The 18,082-nt window shown below is 38.2% G+C and overlaps 1 protein-coding gene across 2 annotated transcripts in view; it reads left to right on the forward strand.

The window, feature by feature from the left end:
- The window catches only part of plcb3 (phospholipase C, beta 3 (phosphatidylinositol-specific)), a 64,337-nt gene that overhangs the window by 9,786 nt on the left and 36,469 nt on the right, over window positions 1-18,082 (forward strand). For both annotated transcript variants that reach the window (XM_073859310.1, XM_073859311.1), the window contains exon 2: window positions 3,711-3,794. In XM_073859310.1, coding sequence (XP_073715411.1) covers window positions 3,711-3,794 — 84 coding nt within the window. The remainder of the gene's footprint in view (window positions 1-3,710; window positions 3,795-18,082) is intronic.

The raw sequence follows: 18,082 nt of genomic DNA on the forward strand, positions 1-18,082 counted from the left end.
TGTAAATACTGCAAGCCAAATACAGCTGAAAGCCAGGAGAGCATGACACTCACGCACTGAAATAGCTGACATTGTTCATGCATTTGCTGTGTATGTTTTTGTGAGAATCCACACGCAGACGTCCTGTGCTGGCCACAAGCTTGAGATCACTTTAATGGTTTACCAAGGTAATGGTTTAAAGTCCTCTAACATGCGCAAATGTCACAAACATGTAGACTACCAGAAATGTACTTCTATGTCTAAAGAAGAAAGACAAAGCTGTAATTTAGTTCAATGTCTTTATTCAGATGTGTGTGTGTGTGTGTGTGTGTGTGTGTGTGTGTGTGTGTGTGTGTGTGTGTGTGTGTGTGTGTGTGTACACAACAGCGGGAATTCAAAGAAGCTGGATAGTGTTTATAAGACACACACAATTGAGACTCTTAAAGGGTGAAGGCCACTTCACTCCCCTACACACACACACACACACACACACACACACACACACACACACACACAAACAAACTTTAACATTCACTGTCGGTTAATAGGTTCATAAAATAAAATGTATCTAAATGTTTAGTGTTTCTCTATGGATTTTATAGATGTTTTATATGTCTGGGCTAAATACACACATTATAGGCACTAACGTCTGCTACCTATATTTTCCGTATTGTCACCTCTCACTTTTCCTGTGGGTCATTTTATGGTCAGTCGCCGAGTGGCACACAGATGCTTCCAGGATGTGTGTTTCAAATAAAGCTTATTCAGCATTCGTCGTCTTGCAACACTGTTTTGTTTATGCAAACATCAAGCAGTCGGCATGCAAATGATTTGATTGTACTTTACAGAGAGTGAGAGAGAGACAGTTAGCGGCACCTGTGTGCATGTGTGTGTTTGTGTGTGTGTGTGTGTGTGTGTGTGTGTGTGTGTGTGTGTGTGTGTGTGGTGTGAGTGTGTGTGTTTGTGTGTATCTTCTAAAACTGGGTGGAGTTTTTATAGAGTACCTGTATAGTAAATCTGTGCTTGCAGATTAATTTAATCATTTGCCAACAGTCCACAAGTCGGTGTCTATACACCAGCAGTCGCATGTCATTCTCTTTACCCCAACACTAGAGATGAGATTAGCTCTTAACCGGTTGTCTAAGCAAGCAAATCAGATTAAGTGGTAAGTAGGTGAAAATTATTAGGCTGATATGTGCATTTTCCAGATCTTAAAAGAATTTTCAGTGGAGATATGAATAAGAGTGTATTTCCTAAAAAGGGTAGCCATGTTTGAATTAAAATATTAGCGTACTGCTTATTATTAAAGCTGTATGCAACATAAACTGTATGTTTTAGCAGCAAATTTTGCCAATACAAAGCCAATAGGGCCTCTAACCGCAATGTTTGGTCTGCTATTCTTGTTGTTGTTTTGATGCTGTTGTTTTATTAACAAACAAAAAAACTGGATTCATGCAAACCAACTGTTCCTGCTCATCTCCACACCAGATATACTCACCATTTAATAGTGGTTCAATAGGTCACAAAACTCACAGTTTGGAATGGATAATCCAGTTACAAATTGGATAATTTTTTCGATCAGAAAAATAGGGCCTACGGTCGCTTTAAGAGCGAGTTACATATACTGTAGCCCTTTTCGTGCCACTCTTCACTGCTCGTTCAATATCACTTTGAAGCTTGCTGCGAGAGATTACATTTTTTTACATGAGGATAGTAATGACTGAGAGGACGAAGTTGGAGGATTTTGCACAACAAATTAGTACGGATTGCTTCCTGTACTGCGGCTTTGCGCGATCGCAAAAGTGAAAGTAAAACTTGAGCGTGCGCTCAAATGCAATTTAAATACCCGATGCCTGAATTTCATACACCACAATTACCCATTCAAATTTGTGAGAGAATGCATATGCATTTAAATATATTTTTTACTCCCTGGTATAAGTCAAGATAGCCCAACGGGCAGGGCGGGGATGCATTTTGATAGCCCAACTGCAAAGCACAATAGCCCAAGGACGTCGGGCTAGCGATTTTGCAAGCCCTGCTTTTAATGACGTAATATCCGTGCTATCCTCAGTTTCCGGTTGTAGAAGCTATGGCGGTCTAACACGGAGCTGTTGTGCCATGCAGCTAATTCATTATGATGGCATAAAATAATGTTATCATATGTGCAAGTAAAAACATTATTTCATTACCTCATCCATGAACATGATTAGCAAATTCCATACATCTCTGAATGGTAAAAACAACCCTTCGTTCCACTCTCCTTCATAACATAAGCTTATTGTTATTGTGAAATAGCGACCTTTAGTGGTAAAAATCCTACATATTGTGGCTTTAAGACATTGGAAATTAAAGGCCCTGTCCCAGATGGCACACTCTGGACTTGTGGTCTTCCTCAGAGTCCACACTTTGATGACATCATGTAGTGCCGACCTTAGGGACCCTTGACGCGAGTACACAAGGGTGCACCGGAGTCATATTATGGGATAGACTCGAGTGCCGGAAATAGGAAGAGATGTTGCCCATCAGTGATTGGTCTGATTGCTTTTTCACAAGGACTTATGGTTTGGTAAAGTACGTGAAGCCTGCTGAAGTGCAGTTTTCACAAAAAAACGAATCAAGAGTGCAAAGGGGGCGCTGATGAGCACACTTCAGAGTGTAGAAATGACAGACACCCTACAGACTCGTAGACTAAGCGAGCACGTGCAATTTATGGCCACAAGACCGAAAGTCCACATGATGTGTGCCATTTGGGACAGGGCCAAAGTTCAGGATGAGCACAAAGCCTTGTGGGATATACCGTTCTAGTTGTGCTCTGTTTATAAACTGGACATTTTGGGACATATAGGCTATGTTTACATGGAAATGATCTGAAGAGAAAACGCAAAAGTTGTGTTGCGTTATCACTTATCACTTATACATACTATATTTTGCGTGTATACCAGTGTTTTTGGGGGGGAAATCTGCATATGAGGCAAAAATGTGTGATATTCGATGTAGTTTGCACTCCAGGCAGCTAGGTGGCAATGTGAAGCACTGACACACAACAACACCAAGTCCTTCTACTTCTCTCCCTAGTAGCGCGAAACACAACATGGCGAAGCGAACAGCAAAAGTTGACAAATTTTGTCTGGACCGACGAGGAGGCGGAGTTAATGCTATAAACAACCTTAAATTACAAAGCCACAAAGGCACATCAGGGCGTGGACTGGAAGTAATACTAGCTGTGAATATTTCGTACAACTACTGGAAAGACCCTTGTATATTTATCAGAGCTGCTATAGCAACTTAAAGGTCCGACACATGGAAATAATCCGACGTGTTTGTTGTTGATTTCCTGAACTGACGCATGCCTGTGACGTAAACGCGTATGCGACGATAGCCACCGTGAGCAGGCTTTCGCATTTTTACCCTTTCGACGGGAACGCGATGGTAGAGCGTTTTTACGATTTCCACTCTGGAGGGTGGTTTCACTATTTTGCATTTTAAACCCCAAAAACGCTGTCGCCGTATAAATAAAAGGCATATCCGATAATATCTTGAGCATTCTTGTGTAAACAGGGCCATAGTTGGACATTATAGTTTTTCATGCATATGACAGCATGCAAATTTTAATCAAATCAATAAGTTAATGATTTAAAATAGTCTCCTACAAAATGTCCTATAAATGTTTTTTTAAATGTGTATAACTGGAATGATGCATCTTGACGCTTTTGTGTTTGTTTGTGTTTTAGGACACCAACAGTCAAATGGCCCTTGTCACCCTCAAAGTGGACCCAGATGGATTCTTCCTGTACTGGTCTGATGGGACCAAAATGGTCAGTGCTTCCTCTATTTACATTTTTCCTTATGTACCAGCTATTGCCTGCAATAAACACACATACGATAAGATTGAATGGCCGCTGTTTAATAATGTAAGGTCTTTCAGTGTGTAGTAAAGTTTAGCGTCTTTCTGCATACAAACTTGTATGATGTTTTGGCTGCCCGTGTGGCTTTATTAGATAACGCTTGGTGTATAACGAAATGGGCTAAAAATTCTGTGCCACATTTTGACTTGGCCCAGAAAGCAACAACCCAGAACACCTTAGCAACTGCAAAGCAATGTGCTTACCTCTCTGAGCACCTTAACAATTAGATTGCAAAACCCTGTCACCACTCTTGCCCCCAAGCATTGTGTGTTTTATGTCATCGGAAAATGCGCAAATCGAGTTAGCTGCTCCTGCAGCTCTTTATTTATCTATTATCACTTGCTCGTTCGTTTTCTCTCTCTCTCTCTCTCTCTCCCTCCCTTTGTCACCCACCAAGCCACTTGCTTATCATGTGAGCGCTTATGAATCAAATCAAATTTTAGCCAGTGAAATTCAATCAAGGCACCCAGCCATTCTCTTTTTCTTAGTAATCGGATCTGTTGTTGTCTATAGTTTCTCTTATGATCAGTGTGGCATGTTTGGTATGAGCCTTGACTCGAGCTGGTTTGGAAATGGGACTTTCTGCCGTCTGGGGACATGAGTGTCTGTCAGTCTAGCTTAAACTTAGCAGTGAATCCGTGTCATCTGCCAAGGCAAATTATGTACAAGCTGTGCGCTTTATTTGGAGAACACTACATGTGTGCTTAAGCATTTACACCCTGAACAACACACGGCAAGAAGCTGACGGAAATTTATTTTCAGTGCCATATTTGAAACGACAAAGGCGCGTGTGTGAGAGAGAGCGTGTTAAAATCACAGTATTAGGACACTAGGCCAGCTTTTGCCTCAGGAAAGGCAGTAACCCTGTTTGGTGGAGGTAACATTGGCCCTAGGGAGCCCATCCCTCTCATTTAATAGTAAAGAGGCCACCTCATCTCATCTCTTCAGTAACTTGCTCACACATTTATATTTAATGACGCTATTATTATATTTAATAATGCCATTATCAAACACATGCCTTTATTTCTCCTTCCAAGTACTAAAAGATTGTTAAAAGTCAGCCACATTTCCATGAATCCCATTTATGTCATAAACCAGCCTAATGTTGAAGAGCACACATTTACTCGCACAGGCTTGTTTCACTGTGCACATCTCTTATACTCTTATATACTTGTTTTCACAAGAAGATATTCATATTTTTCTGTCACTGGGATGGTATGCTAAAGTTACGTTTTCCATTTTTACAGGTATACTAAACATAATACAATGTTGTACCTTTTTTGGTACATTGTAATACATTATGCTAAGTACACACCAAACGCAGGGCATCGCGTTACTCGCTCTAGATTACTCGCAGGATTTAACTTTGTGTCATGCGAATTTTCCGCTCAAGTTGAATATTTTGACTCGTTTGAGCCGGATAGCGCATGTTTTCGCAGCAAATGCGCCGCCCATATCGCGTCATTCGCATCGCCCCACACGAGGACGCATCTGATCGCGTCTTTGCATTGACTTTGTAAGTGATCTACTTGCGCAAATCGTTGAGCAAATCGGCGAAAGCGTTAACACTTGACGGAAGGTTTGTCTGAATCATGGCCAACAGCCAATCACAATGGCCACAACACATGCTCTGGTCTTCCATAAACGTAATTGGCTGGCTCTGCCTAGGTTATTTGCGTCGTTCATAAGGCGATCTGATTGGGTGACGCAAGCGTTGCCGCTTGAAAAGTTACGAAATGTTCAACTTTTGCCCCGAGCAACAGCACTTATGCGGCCCTGACGAATCCACAATTCAGTTCGGTAACGCATGACGTCACCCATTAACAGTGAATGGGAAGCGTTAACGCATTAATTCGCATGGGGCGAGAGCGTTAACGCTTGACGGAAGGTTTGTCTCAATCGTGGCCAACAGCCAATCACAGTGGCCGCAACACATGCTCCGGTCTTCCATAAACGTAATTGGTTGGCTCTACCTAGGGTATTTGCATAAGGCGATCTGATTGGCTGATGCAAGCGTTGCCGCTTGAAAAAATAAGAAATGTTCAACTTCAGACGCGAGCGACGGCACTGATGCGGCACCGACGGATCCACAATTTAGTTCGGCAACGCATGATGTCACCCATTAAAAGTGAATGGGAAGCATTAACGCTTACGCCCCATGTGAATGCACCATTAGAATCTATTGTGTACCTTTTCAATGTGTTGTATACCCATAAAGGTGCAAAAATGAACCTTTGAGGGTACCACCCCATCGACAGAAAATAGTTTTTGAATGTCCTGTAATTGACGCGAATCAATGCTGTCGTGGCGGCTTGGTAAGTTGGAGTAATCATTTGAAAAATAAATCATTTATACTGTGTACACGTCAAATGCGTCCGTCGTTGCGTATCCGCGGTTGAGTGTACTTTGAAGGCTGTCCAGACGCATGCGTACACACGGATAAAAAGTACCCCTTGCACTTAACCCAGAAATTACCCAAACTAATTTTTTTTTGCCCAAACCTGCACACACAGGTTTATATACAGTAGCTTACCTTCTTCAGGCACAACAACATGACACTTGGGTGAAATTTGCAGGGACACACACACCCAATGCGGTAAAACAGGTTTTGCATTCAGGAAAACACACCCTTATGCTGTCAGAACTCTAACTTTTTTCCCTAAGGGTTTTTATTGCTGTTGTGGCACAAACACACACACATATTGTCCCTGCACTGCCCAGTAAATTGACAGAGCATGTTTGCATGTCTGTTTCTCACAATGCTCTGTTATACTGTACACCATGTTTGTGGGTGTATTGGCATGCGTGTCCTATTTTCAAGGCAAATGTAGTATCTGGTTACAGCATCGCACATTCAGCCGTACTTACGGTGAAATGATTAGCAACACATTTTTCAACCTTTCTCAACTGGCCACTGTGCATTTTATGTTCCAGGACCGTCTGCCATTGTTTCAATTAGTTCTCAAGTTTAGCTTCTTGCTTTTCTTGAAGGTTTTGTGGTATACCTTCAAAGTGTCACAAGTGTTTTATAGAGTTAGTTGTAATAAAAAAAGCATTTGCCCGTGGAGTAAACATAACAGAATTAATAAAGATTTATCGGTCTGCTTTACAGAGCCGTGCAAGGCGCATCTTAAAGCATTTAAAGAGGACCTATTTCATTGGTAAAAAAAACTGTTATTTTCTGTATTTGGTATAATACAAAGTGTTCTCATGGTGTTCTCATGGTTCACGATAACTCTCGTCATTTTTTACTTTGGGGTTTGTACCTTTTGCATATTGTCAACATGTACTAATACACACTTGCACATCAAAGGAAATATAAAAACGTGAATCGGACAATAGGTGCTCTTTAAATTTCCTCAAAGGCAAAGTCATTTTTAACAGGAAAGAAATGGAGTAAAAAAACCCTGTCTGTGTGAAAGTGTGTCTGGTCTTCTTCCTTATAGACAAATACACTAGAATTGTGTGTGCTCTCGTGTATGGGTGTTGCAATGCAAGTCTATAACAAAGGAGGCGTGTTGTGTAATCTACATTAACCTGTGCTAGTAATTTCAATTATTTTAACAAGAAAGCTGGTTTATTGTAGTTTTTTATGTTTTAAACACACTAGGAAAATGGAATACGTATACATCTTTACAAAAAATACAAGAAATACAATTCTACAGAGCATTATTTAAAGGGACATTTTAAAAATAGGCTCATTTTCCAGCAGAGTTAAACATTTGATTCTTATCATTTTGGAATCCATTCAGCTTATCTCTGGGTCTGGCGCTACCACTTTTAGCATAGCTTAGCATAATCCATTGAATCTGATTAGACCATTAGCATCACGGTCAAAAATAACCAAAGAGTTATTTTTTTCTTATTTAAAACATGACTCTTCTGTAGTTACATTGTGTACTACCGCAGTGATATATCGCAGTGCCTGAAAATAGTCCCCTTAGTATCTTTCAATAGCAGTAGACTATTTTCGGGCACTACGTAATATCATTGCGCCTTCTGCAGCCATGTTATGGCAGCAAAGTCCTGGATTATTATGACAGAATATCAGCCTAGAAAATAGCAACTTTTAATTTTCCGTCGGTCTTGGGACACGATGTAACTACAGATGAGTCAAGTTTTAAATAGGAGAAATATCAAAAATCTTTGGTTATTTTATTTGAACTCTTTGGTATGTAAACACGAATGTTATTACGTTTATAAGGAAGGGGCATGTCATGAATAATAATGTTGAGATCTGCACTGATTGGCTGTTTCACAGCTAGGCTCATGTCGGTAGCTCAGCTCTTATATTTTTGAAGCCTTTATCAGACAAAGATACAGATTTTGAGGAACAACCAATCTTTCGGAGATTGGAAGTTAATGTTTCTGAGTGGTAGATTTATTTGTTTTGTTTTTTCGGTACGGACCTGCAACGTAAACTCGGCACTCAAAACTTTGTTTTTAGTGTTTTTATGCATTTTACATGTCATTTAATGTTGAGGGCATACATCATGACTGTAATGTCACAGTTGGTGTTATGTTGAGATTGGTCTGTTTTCCAGCAGTCTTTTGCATGCATGAGGTTTACATAAGAAGGAGGAAACAATCGTGTTTTTGGCTCACAATATGTCATTACCATGTACAAAACTCTTATTATTCATCTATGCCTCTGTAAATACAGTTTTACATTCTATGGCACCATTAATTTACTCTATAGGTATTTACATGTATAAACAAAACAACAACGGCGGCCTAAAGGACTTTGTTTGCGCTGCTTAAGATACTGAGTTTATTAACGCTTTACAACGGTTTACAAACTTTTGCCACTTTATACTCCAGGGTCACTTGTAGTTTAAAAACGTCCTGTTAACCATTTAAGCAAAGCAGTTCAATGCTTTGCCGTCTTTTTAAGTTTGTGTTTATCGCTCTTTAGAATCCATATGTGCACAGGACTGTAGTGCATATTTACAAAGTAACATCGACAACCACTTGATTTGAGTCGTTATTATGAATCCATGTAAAGTGGGATCTTTTTAACAGTGCTGATGTTTGTACGTGAGATTTTTCAAAGCTTTGCAAAGCTTTTCCATTTTTTACTACATTGTTGCCATGTAAACATAGCCTGCAAGACTGACAAGCTAAAGTTTTAAATATCCACTTTATGACAGCAGATTTGAGTGGAGAGCCTCCTTAACATAATAACGGAAGCAATCGGATAAGGGACAAAGTGTGGTGATATCAGCATGCAGTCATGTTAGAGAAATGTGATTATCTATAATGTAGCAATGACATTCTCCATTAACGACTTCACCCAAACTGCCCAACAAAAGGCCTATTGCCATAAACCAATGCCATTATGCAGAATCAATAATAGATTAGCGTTGACATTAAAAGGCTCCATGAGACATGCATCTGATCTGGTTTTTAGTAAATTTGTGGTTGGCTAAAAGATGTGGGATTGTGTGCATTGGTTTTTCTGTCTCTAATAGCGGATTGTGGCCTGCACTCGGAGAGATGGCTGCACTTTTGGGTTTGTCATTCTTCAATTAGCAAATTTCTTGGTGATAACCCAGGATGAGGACTCCATCTGCAACAAGGCTAATGGTTAATGATGGGGCATTGAGACTGCATTAGCCTCTCCGCTCTGGTTTACATTAGACCACAGACTCATTTTTGCCGCTACACCCTATCACTCGCTCCACACGTGTCTGCTTTCACTCCTCGCCCGTCGTACTTATTACCTCCTATAGATCGGCCTCTCATTATTTTTTCCTCTCCTTTTCTTGTTCTCCTTCAGTCCCGTCATGTTCTGTCATGGACAGCTGGTGGTCATCAACTAGTAAAAGAAAGGCGTTGACTTATTCGTTAATTGTAAACTGAGAGATGACACTTCCTCTCTATCTCTCTCCGTAATATCTCCCTTCCTCTCGTTCCTTTCACTTCTTTTGGCTTCGTCTTTCCCCCTCTCACTTTCAGCAAGCGTGGGAAAGGGTACAGGAAATCGTTCAGATTGTGAGGGTAGTTTTCAGGCATAACTCACCCTGTGCCCTAAACCAATAGCGTGCCCTCCGAAATAATCTTTCTCTCCCTTTCGCCTTTAGTGGTGCACACATGGCTCGGAGTGATGATAGCTCTGTACAAATGTTCACATGAAGCACTATCTGTCATTTTAGTGGTGCTTTGTAGGATAACTGTTAATAGTGTGCATACTTGGGGTTAAGTGTTTGTTCAAATTTGTTTAGTGTTAAAATTTTTGGCATATATCTAGCGCCGTTTATGCTATAAACATGAATGCCACTTGAAATCTTGTAATACGTTCAAGTCAAACACTTTATCTGAATTATTATAGTTCTTCAGTTGAACACAAACCTATAATTATGTATTAAAATACGGTCATTTTATCTTGTTATATTAGCCTAAAATGGTGAAGCTCATACACATCCATCATTAAAGTAATCCACAATTACTCGTGGCTAAATATGTTTGTTCTGAAACTAAACAATACATTTGTAAAAAAATGTGTAATAATAAAATGATTAGTGTTTTTAGCCTATTAGGTGATTGATATGCTATGTATTCATGCACATTTATGCATTTGGCAGACAATTTTATCCAAAGTGTGTTGAACCCATGACCTTTGCAGTACTATAACCATTGTGCCACAGGAACATGGAAACGTACAAATCAGTGTGGCGTTCATATATGGAGGCATGTCGATAACGTTAAAGGAACGGTATGTAATAAATGTATATCAATTAATCCTAAAATGGCCCTGATATGTCACTAGACATTAAGAAATCATTTTCATACTTATAACACTGACAACAGTGGTTTGGCCAGGATATTGTCATTTAAAAAGTGGAGTTGCAGCCCTCAACTGATGTTTATGTTGTCATTTTGTGTATTGGCCACCAGTTGTGTGATTGCAGTACCCGTTTTAGCCACAAGTTTTGTGATTGCAATACCAGTTTTGGCCACAATCCTACATACTGTTCCTTTAAATCTCACTGGTTCACGCATAGGACAACTAGTTACGAGACACTCAAGAACCAAAGAGATTTAACCTTAGCGATGTGCCGCCATATTTGAACTTTGCTTTAGAAGAAGTATAACAACCCACTGGAGTCATTGAGTAACTTTAATGATGGATGTTACGTTCATGTTAACCGTCTGATATGTTTTCTTGTAAATTAGCATTTTTTTGTCAGACTCTTAATGAAGTCTGCCAACAAACTGGTATTTCTGAATGACCTGAGGCCGGGATTAAGAGATTTTAAGCGATTTAGTATTTGATTACCAATATAATTTGTGCCGAGAGCATTTGGATATATTATTATCTAATTTTTGATGAAGGTGGCGTTTAACGGCTTTTGCATATGGGCTTTTCAGATGTAAATGAAAGTAATACTTAAATAGAGGAATTTTTAAGGGCTGTTTTGTGCCCCCACGTCTGAAATTACTGGGATATTTTTGCCATGAGCATTGAGTAATTCCTAACCCTGAATCCCAGAGACTTGCATTGAAGGGATTCCAAACATATCCATGGAGCAGCCATTCTTACTTCTACATTATTACACACTATAGTGCGTACACTGTAAAATAATATTTGCTGCCTTTTCATTTTTTGTTTAAAGGGGACATATCATGAAAATCTGACTTTTTTATGTTAAAGTGCTATAATTGGGTCCCCTGTGCTTCTATCAACCTAGAAAATGTGAAAATTAACAACCCAGTAACTTAGTTTTGGTAAACCATTCTCTGCACGCATGTGAAAAAATAGGTCATTGAAATTTGGCTCCCCTTGTGATGTCAGAAGGGGATAATACCGCCCCTTAACCTGCACTATACAACCACAGCACTGCCATTTAGTGTAGAGATCAGCTCATTTGCATTTAAAGGACACACCCAAAAGACGGCACACACCTTTTTGCTCACACCTACAAAGTGGGAATTTTAACATGTTGTAATAAATTATCTATATGGTATTTTCAGCTAAAACTTTACATATGTGCTTTAGGGACACCAAAGATTTATTTGATATCTTAAAAACATCTTTGAAATGTCCTCTTTAATCAACTCCGATGTACAAGTCATCTCAACTTACTATCATTTATCGTGATGAGTTGAAGTTGACCTAATTCAACTATATTTTAAGTTAACTAATCTCTCAAATAAATTATGGTAAGTTAAAATGACTTGTTGACTGAGTTGATTTAAACAAAGAAAATATAAGGCAGCAAACTCAACACTTGTAAATGATTGTGTAAGGCGTTAACCTTAATTAAACCAATAAACCAATAAATAACCAATACAGCCATCAAATTGGTTAACAGAACTACTGTAAGCCCAGACAAGTCAATTCAAGTTAAATTTTCAAGTTAAATCTACTTAAGATGGCTGAACAGGCGATTTAAATGTTTCGTTGTTAACACTTTACAGTAAGGTTTATTAGTTAACATTAGTTAATGTATTAACTGACAAGATCAAACTATAAGCAATACATTTGTTACAGTATTTATTAATCTTTGTTAATGTTAGTTAATAGAAATAAAGTTTTTAATTGTTTGTTCATGTTAGTTCACAGTGCATTAACTAATGTTAACATGATTTTATTAAAGTATTAGTAATTGTTGTAATTAACATTAACAAAGATTAATAAATGCTGTATAAGTGAAGTTCATTATTAGTTCATGTTAATTAATGTAGTTAAAGGCGGAGTGCGTAATGTTTGAAAAACGCTCTGGAAAAAGGAGTCAGGCCGACTATCAAAACACACTTGTAGCCAATCAGCAGTAAGGGGCGTGTCTACTCACCGACATCGTTGCCTGGGTTGCGTATGTGTGGGGCGGGTCTATCAATAGAAAGCCCAGATTCTATTGGGGTAGGGGCGTGTTTGTTTAGGTGAATTCAAATATCAACATTGTCTTTCAAACATTGTGCACTCCGCCTTTAACTAATGTTAACTAATGAACCTTATTGTAAAGTGTTACCGTTTCTTTCACTGAAAAGAAAAATGTCTTGATCCAGCAATATAGACGGTTTCAGCAGTAACAACATAAACAAGCGGCTTTCGTGGTCATCACATAACTTCCGGTAAACTCCACGAAGAATAAATAACAACAAAATCCTTTTTAAAGTACTTTATTTATATAACAAGCAAAATAAACAACACGTAGATTACATAGGAACCCAAAACATTTGTTATTTTCGACGAGGTATTTGTTTAAGAGTTCAGTTTAAAGCAACTAGTCAGACCATTAAACAAACAGAAACCGGAAGTAAAGTTCGGACCAGACGCTTATTGCGTCACCGCACGTGCGCCCGGTGAGACGGTCTATATTCTTGTTGGATTAATGAAACATTTCCTGTTTTACACATGGTCAGTTAACAAATATGAGAAACTGTATTCTTATTTTAACTTCGTTTTATAAAAATTGTTATGTTTGGAGAACTTTGCAATCTTGCAAAGTAAAGGTTTCAACTTCACACAGAGACATCAACACTCAACACAAGTTGACAGTAATCAAATCTCATTAAGTGAAAAGATTAACTGTGGTTAACTTCACCACAAAAATTATAAGCAACAATGATAACAAAAACAGCTGCAGTAGTATTAATAAAGTATTATTAAATAATACACTCATATAACAGTACCAGTTAACTTATGCATGCTGCATGCGTCAAATCCAGATATTTAAATAAGATAAAATAAATTGATTAAACTCAAAATTTCTTGTTGACATAAGAGAAATCATGCAATTCGTGCATTAAACTAAAACACTTGAGGAATGGAGGACATTTTTTTAGTGTTTGTTAAGTGTACTTATTTATTTGGGTTAAAACAAAATGAGGGTTAACACTGTGAAGAGTAGTGTAGTCAGAATATCTATTATAACAACTTGAAAGTACCAGCATTGCCTTCATAAAATGTCAAAATCTATGTTATGGGTTTGAAAGAGTTGAGAAAGACATAACATCTCAAGACTCGTGAATGGTGAAAGACAAATAGGGAGTGTACTTCTAGAGTTGTGGTTTCAAACTACCAAGCGTTAAAACAGCCGATGGACTGAGTAAAGATAAGAGCAAGTTTTCAGAATGCATCGCACTAAAACAAAGACCATTAACGAAAACCAAACCACATAACCGCACGGAAAAAGAAAGAGTAGGAGAGATAATGGAGGAAAGATATCAGAGCTCCTCAGGCCCATGTTCGGCCCATGCTGACTCTAATCTCTCCATTTCGTTATGTATTAATATGAGTTCAGTGGCTCCCAGTGTGTGTTTATTATGGCTGACATTCTGTCCATAGTTCATTCATAGAAGACTCAAATGGTTGGCCAATACTCATGGTTTTTGTTAAAGTGTAACATAGCTTAAGAGATCACCAGATGTATTTGGTCACTTATGCCATAGACCTCCCTAAAAATTTTGCATAGATCAGTGGTTCTCAAACTGGGGGCTGTGAGATTGTGCAAATTGAATGTTTTATGTCATACATTTTCTATGTGGGGACCACGAAGGGAACAAGAGGGGGCCATAGTACATGCCGAAAAAGTTTGAGAACCACTTGCATAGATAATGTGAATGTCTGCTATGATCGTGTAAATGCTAATTCTTTTCTTGAAACAATGTACATGATTAGCAAGCATGTTATGCCAAATGTTTTTAAAAGTGAGCTTTTTCAGTGCCATTTAGTTAGATGTATGTAATGCAGTAATACTGTTTTCAAGCCATCATTCATGTGCCTTTGTGGCCGTTCTAGAAATGAAACGATGCCCTCTGAAACTGACATGCACATTTGCTCAAAGACAGGAAGTGTGTTTTCAGAGTTGATAAAGTAATAGTTTCCTTTTCTTTTGTATCCTTGTTTCTTTTGTCGTCCTCCTAAAATTGGCTCTTTTCCATGACATTTAAATTTTAATTGATGGATTGGATAAACACCTAACACACGAGTCCACACGTGCTGTTTTAATATTGAGTGGTCAGGTGTGTGTTAGCAGTTATATTTTTACGTATTGTTTCCCGTTAATCTGTGTATAAATATCATGTACACTTCTGCTCAGCTGAATGAGGGCTTTCACCCTTATGTGGCTAAGGAATGACAAGAATCACAAACTCTTGACCCAGACCAATTTGATTATCTGCATGGAAGAAGGGAAAAAATAGATGAAAACAGGCGAAAATAAGAGGTGGAGAGACAGGCCGAGAGACCGACAAGGTTAACAAAGCAGTGCTGTCGATGTGGTTTGATAAGTGGGAGTGACATAGAGGAAAGCATTCATAAATACCATGGCTGGGCAAGCTTCTTAAAGGGGTCGTATTATGAGATTTTTTTTATATGTAAAATAAGTCTTTGGTGTCCCCAGAGTGTTCATGTGAAGTTTTAGCTTAAAATACACACAGATAGTTAATTATAGCATGTTAAAATTCCCATTTTGTGGGCCTGAGCAAAAATGTGCCGTTTTTGTGTGGGTCCTTTAAAATGCAAATGAGCTGATGAAATGCAAACACTGGTCGCAATGATGATGGTTCGTTGCAATTGAAACTAGGGATGCACCGAAATGAGAATTCTTGGCCGAAACCGAAAACCGAAAAAGAGGAAATCGAACCCGAAAACCGAAACACTGAATGAAAGTATTATGCCAATTATTAGTACCTTTGCATTTATGGCTATGACTGTGTACTAACTTTACTAGGGGTGTGACAGATCACAAAACTCACGGTTCGGATCACATTACAGTTTTTGAGGCACGGATCAGATTATTTTTCGGATCAGCAAAAAATGGGTGGGAAAAATCTAATAACAAATACAGAAAATGCAAACATCTATAAAAAGAACAAAGTTGCACATTAAAGTAAGGTCTGAAATTAGCATTAGATACAAAAATCAAATTAAATGAATCATAACACTGTCTTTATTGTATAAATTAAATAAAATTATTATTATTTTTAGAGATCTTCTCTTTGTCTTTGGTTGTTTGAATAACATTAATGACACAGACCTAAGTAGGTTAAAGGAATATTCCATTTTCTTAAAAGAAAAATCCAGATAATTTACTCACCACCATGTCATCCAAAATGTTGATGTCTTTCTTTGTTCAGTCGAGAAGAAATTATGTTTTTTGAGGAAAACATTGCAGGATTTTTCTCTTTTTGGTGGACTTTAGTGGAGCCCAACATTTGATACTTAACAGTTTTTTTCAACGGAGTTTCAGGGGTCTATGGGCGATCCCAGGCGGGGCGTGGGGGTCTTGTCTAGCGAAACGATTGTCATTTTTGACAAAAAACAAAACAAAAAATGCACTTTTAAACCACAACTTGTCGTCTAGATCTGGTCGTGATGCGCCAGCGTGACCCCACGCAATACGTCATAACGTCAAGAGGTCACAGAAGACGAACGCGAAACTCCGCCCCAGTGTTTACAAGTGTGTTGAAAGAGGACCGTTTCTACGTTGTTGTATGTCAACTGATACTAATTAATGGTCTTTGTGTCAGTTTATTGTTTACAATGGTCCGCAACTTTGCGTTTTATATATGTAACACGTGACCTCCCTACGTCATGCATTTACGTTAGGTCGCGCTGGACCGGCCCTAGACGAAAAGTTGTGGTTTAAAAGAGCATATTTTTTATTTTTCTTGAAATGACAATCGTTTTGCTAGATAAGACCCTTATGCCTCGTTTGGGATCGTTTATAGTCCTTTGAAACTCTGTTGAAAAAAACTGTTAAGTATTAAATGTTGGGCTCTATTAAAGTCCATTAAAATAAGAAAAATCCTGCAATGTTTTCCTCAAAAACAAAATTTCTTCTCGACTGAACAAAGAAAGACATCAACATTTTGGATGACATGTAGGTGAGTAAATTATCTGGATTTTTCTTTTAAGAAAATGGAATATTCCTTTAATTGAGGTTACTGTCTCTTTAAGACCAAATAAGCACAGACTGGTTTCTGAAAGTAATCTGCATACACTTAAGACATAAACAAATGTTTTTATTAGAAAAAGAATACTGTGGAGATCTTTTTTTTTGTATGTGCCCTGTCAATAACAAAGATTTTATGTTCGCTTGCTTTTTGAAACTCATCTCTCTGTGTATGCACTACCAAGTGCACTTAAACGCGCACACACAGATGGAGGGCTAATTCCAAACAGCGCCCCACATAACGTTGATTTTCATTGCTTTATTCACCAAATGTATTGTAATGGACTACAGTATGAGACACAGTAGTGCAACTCTCTCTAAAGTTTACACATCAAGAGTTCTGATCTTTGAAGGGCACAAGGTTGAGCACATCTGACTGGAGCTGCTTAGTTGCAGAAGAGCTAATAGTGGTATTGGGGAAAGTCAGAAATACTCGTCATTGGCAGGAAAGCGTTAATTGGTAACACCTAAAAAAGTTTTCTTAATTTACATTTTACTTAAAACACTTAAAAGTTGAAAAAAAAACAATTACCAATTAAAGTAATTTAAGAAGTTTTTTCACTTTTTACAATCTATGAAAGTACATCAGCAATTCATGCATTTAGACATCTTTACTTTTCTGTTATTTTTCTAAAGTAATCTAGGATCAGCCCGATATCAGTAACCTTGAGACAGTGAGACACACAGGATCAGGGGCTGAATGAAAGTGACAGTGTATAGCAAGGTGTGCCGTTCTCATGAGTATTAAATAACAGCAATGCCGCCTAAATGTGATTTTACTGTCCATGGACCTGGCACATAGACTTTTGCACTCAACACCATGCACCTGCCCCAGTATAAGACACAACAGATTGTCACTGTTTGTGTTGCCAGGGCTAAATGAAGACATTACAGCATCCTACACACTATAATATATGTTAAGTTACTTTAACTAAACAAATTAAGCTGAATAATTTCAACTTGTTTTTATAAATTGTCAAAAGTTAAAATATTAGGTTGAATGTGCATGTTTGGATTTGCTGGTACACACATCTGAGACTGCATTTAAAATGGTATCATCTTCCATTTCAATCTAAAAATAAAGTTGTGAATTTAGCAAAAGATAAAATGAAGAATGTTGTTGAATTCTACACTGTTTCTAGGTCGACTATGAATCAGGTCACTAAATATTATATTTGTGACGTTGACCATGTGTACTCCTTTTGTCTGAAAAATGTAGTATTGTCAAAGGGAAAATAATGCATAATTGGTGCATTATCACTGGTGGTCTCTTTTGGACTTTACAGTATCTGTGTC

This window comes from Misgurnus anguillicaudatus, chromosome 21 (genome assembly GCF_027580225.2).
Source record: "Misgurnus anguillicaudatus chromosome 21, ASM2758022v2, whole genome shotgun sequence".
Lineage (NCBI taxonomy): Eukaryota > Metazoa > Chordata > Actinopteri > Cypriniformes > Cobitidae > Misgurnus > Misgurnus anguillicaudatus.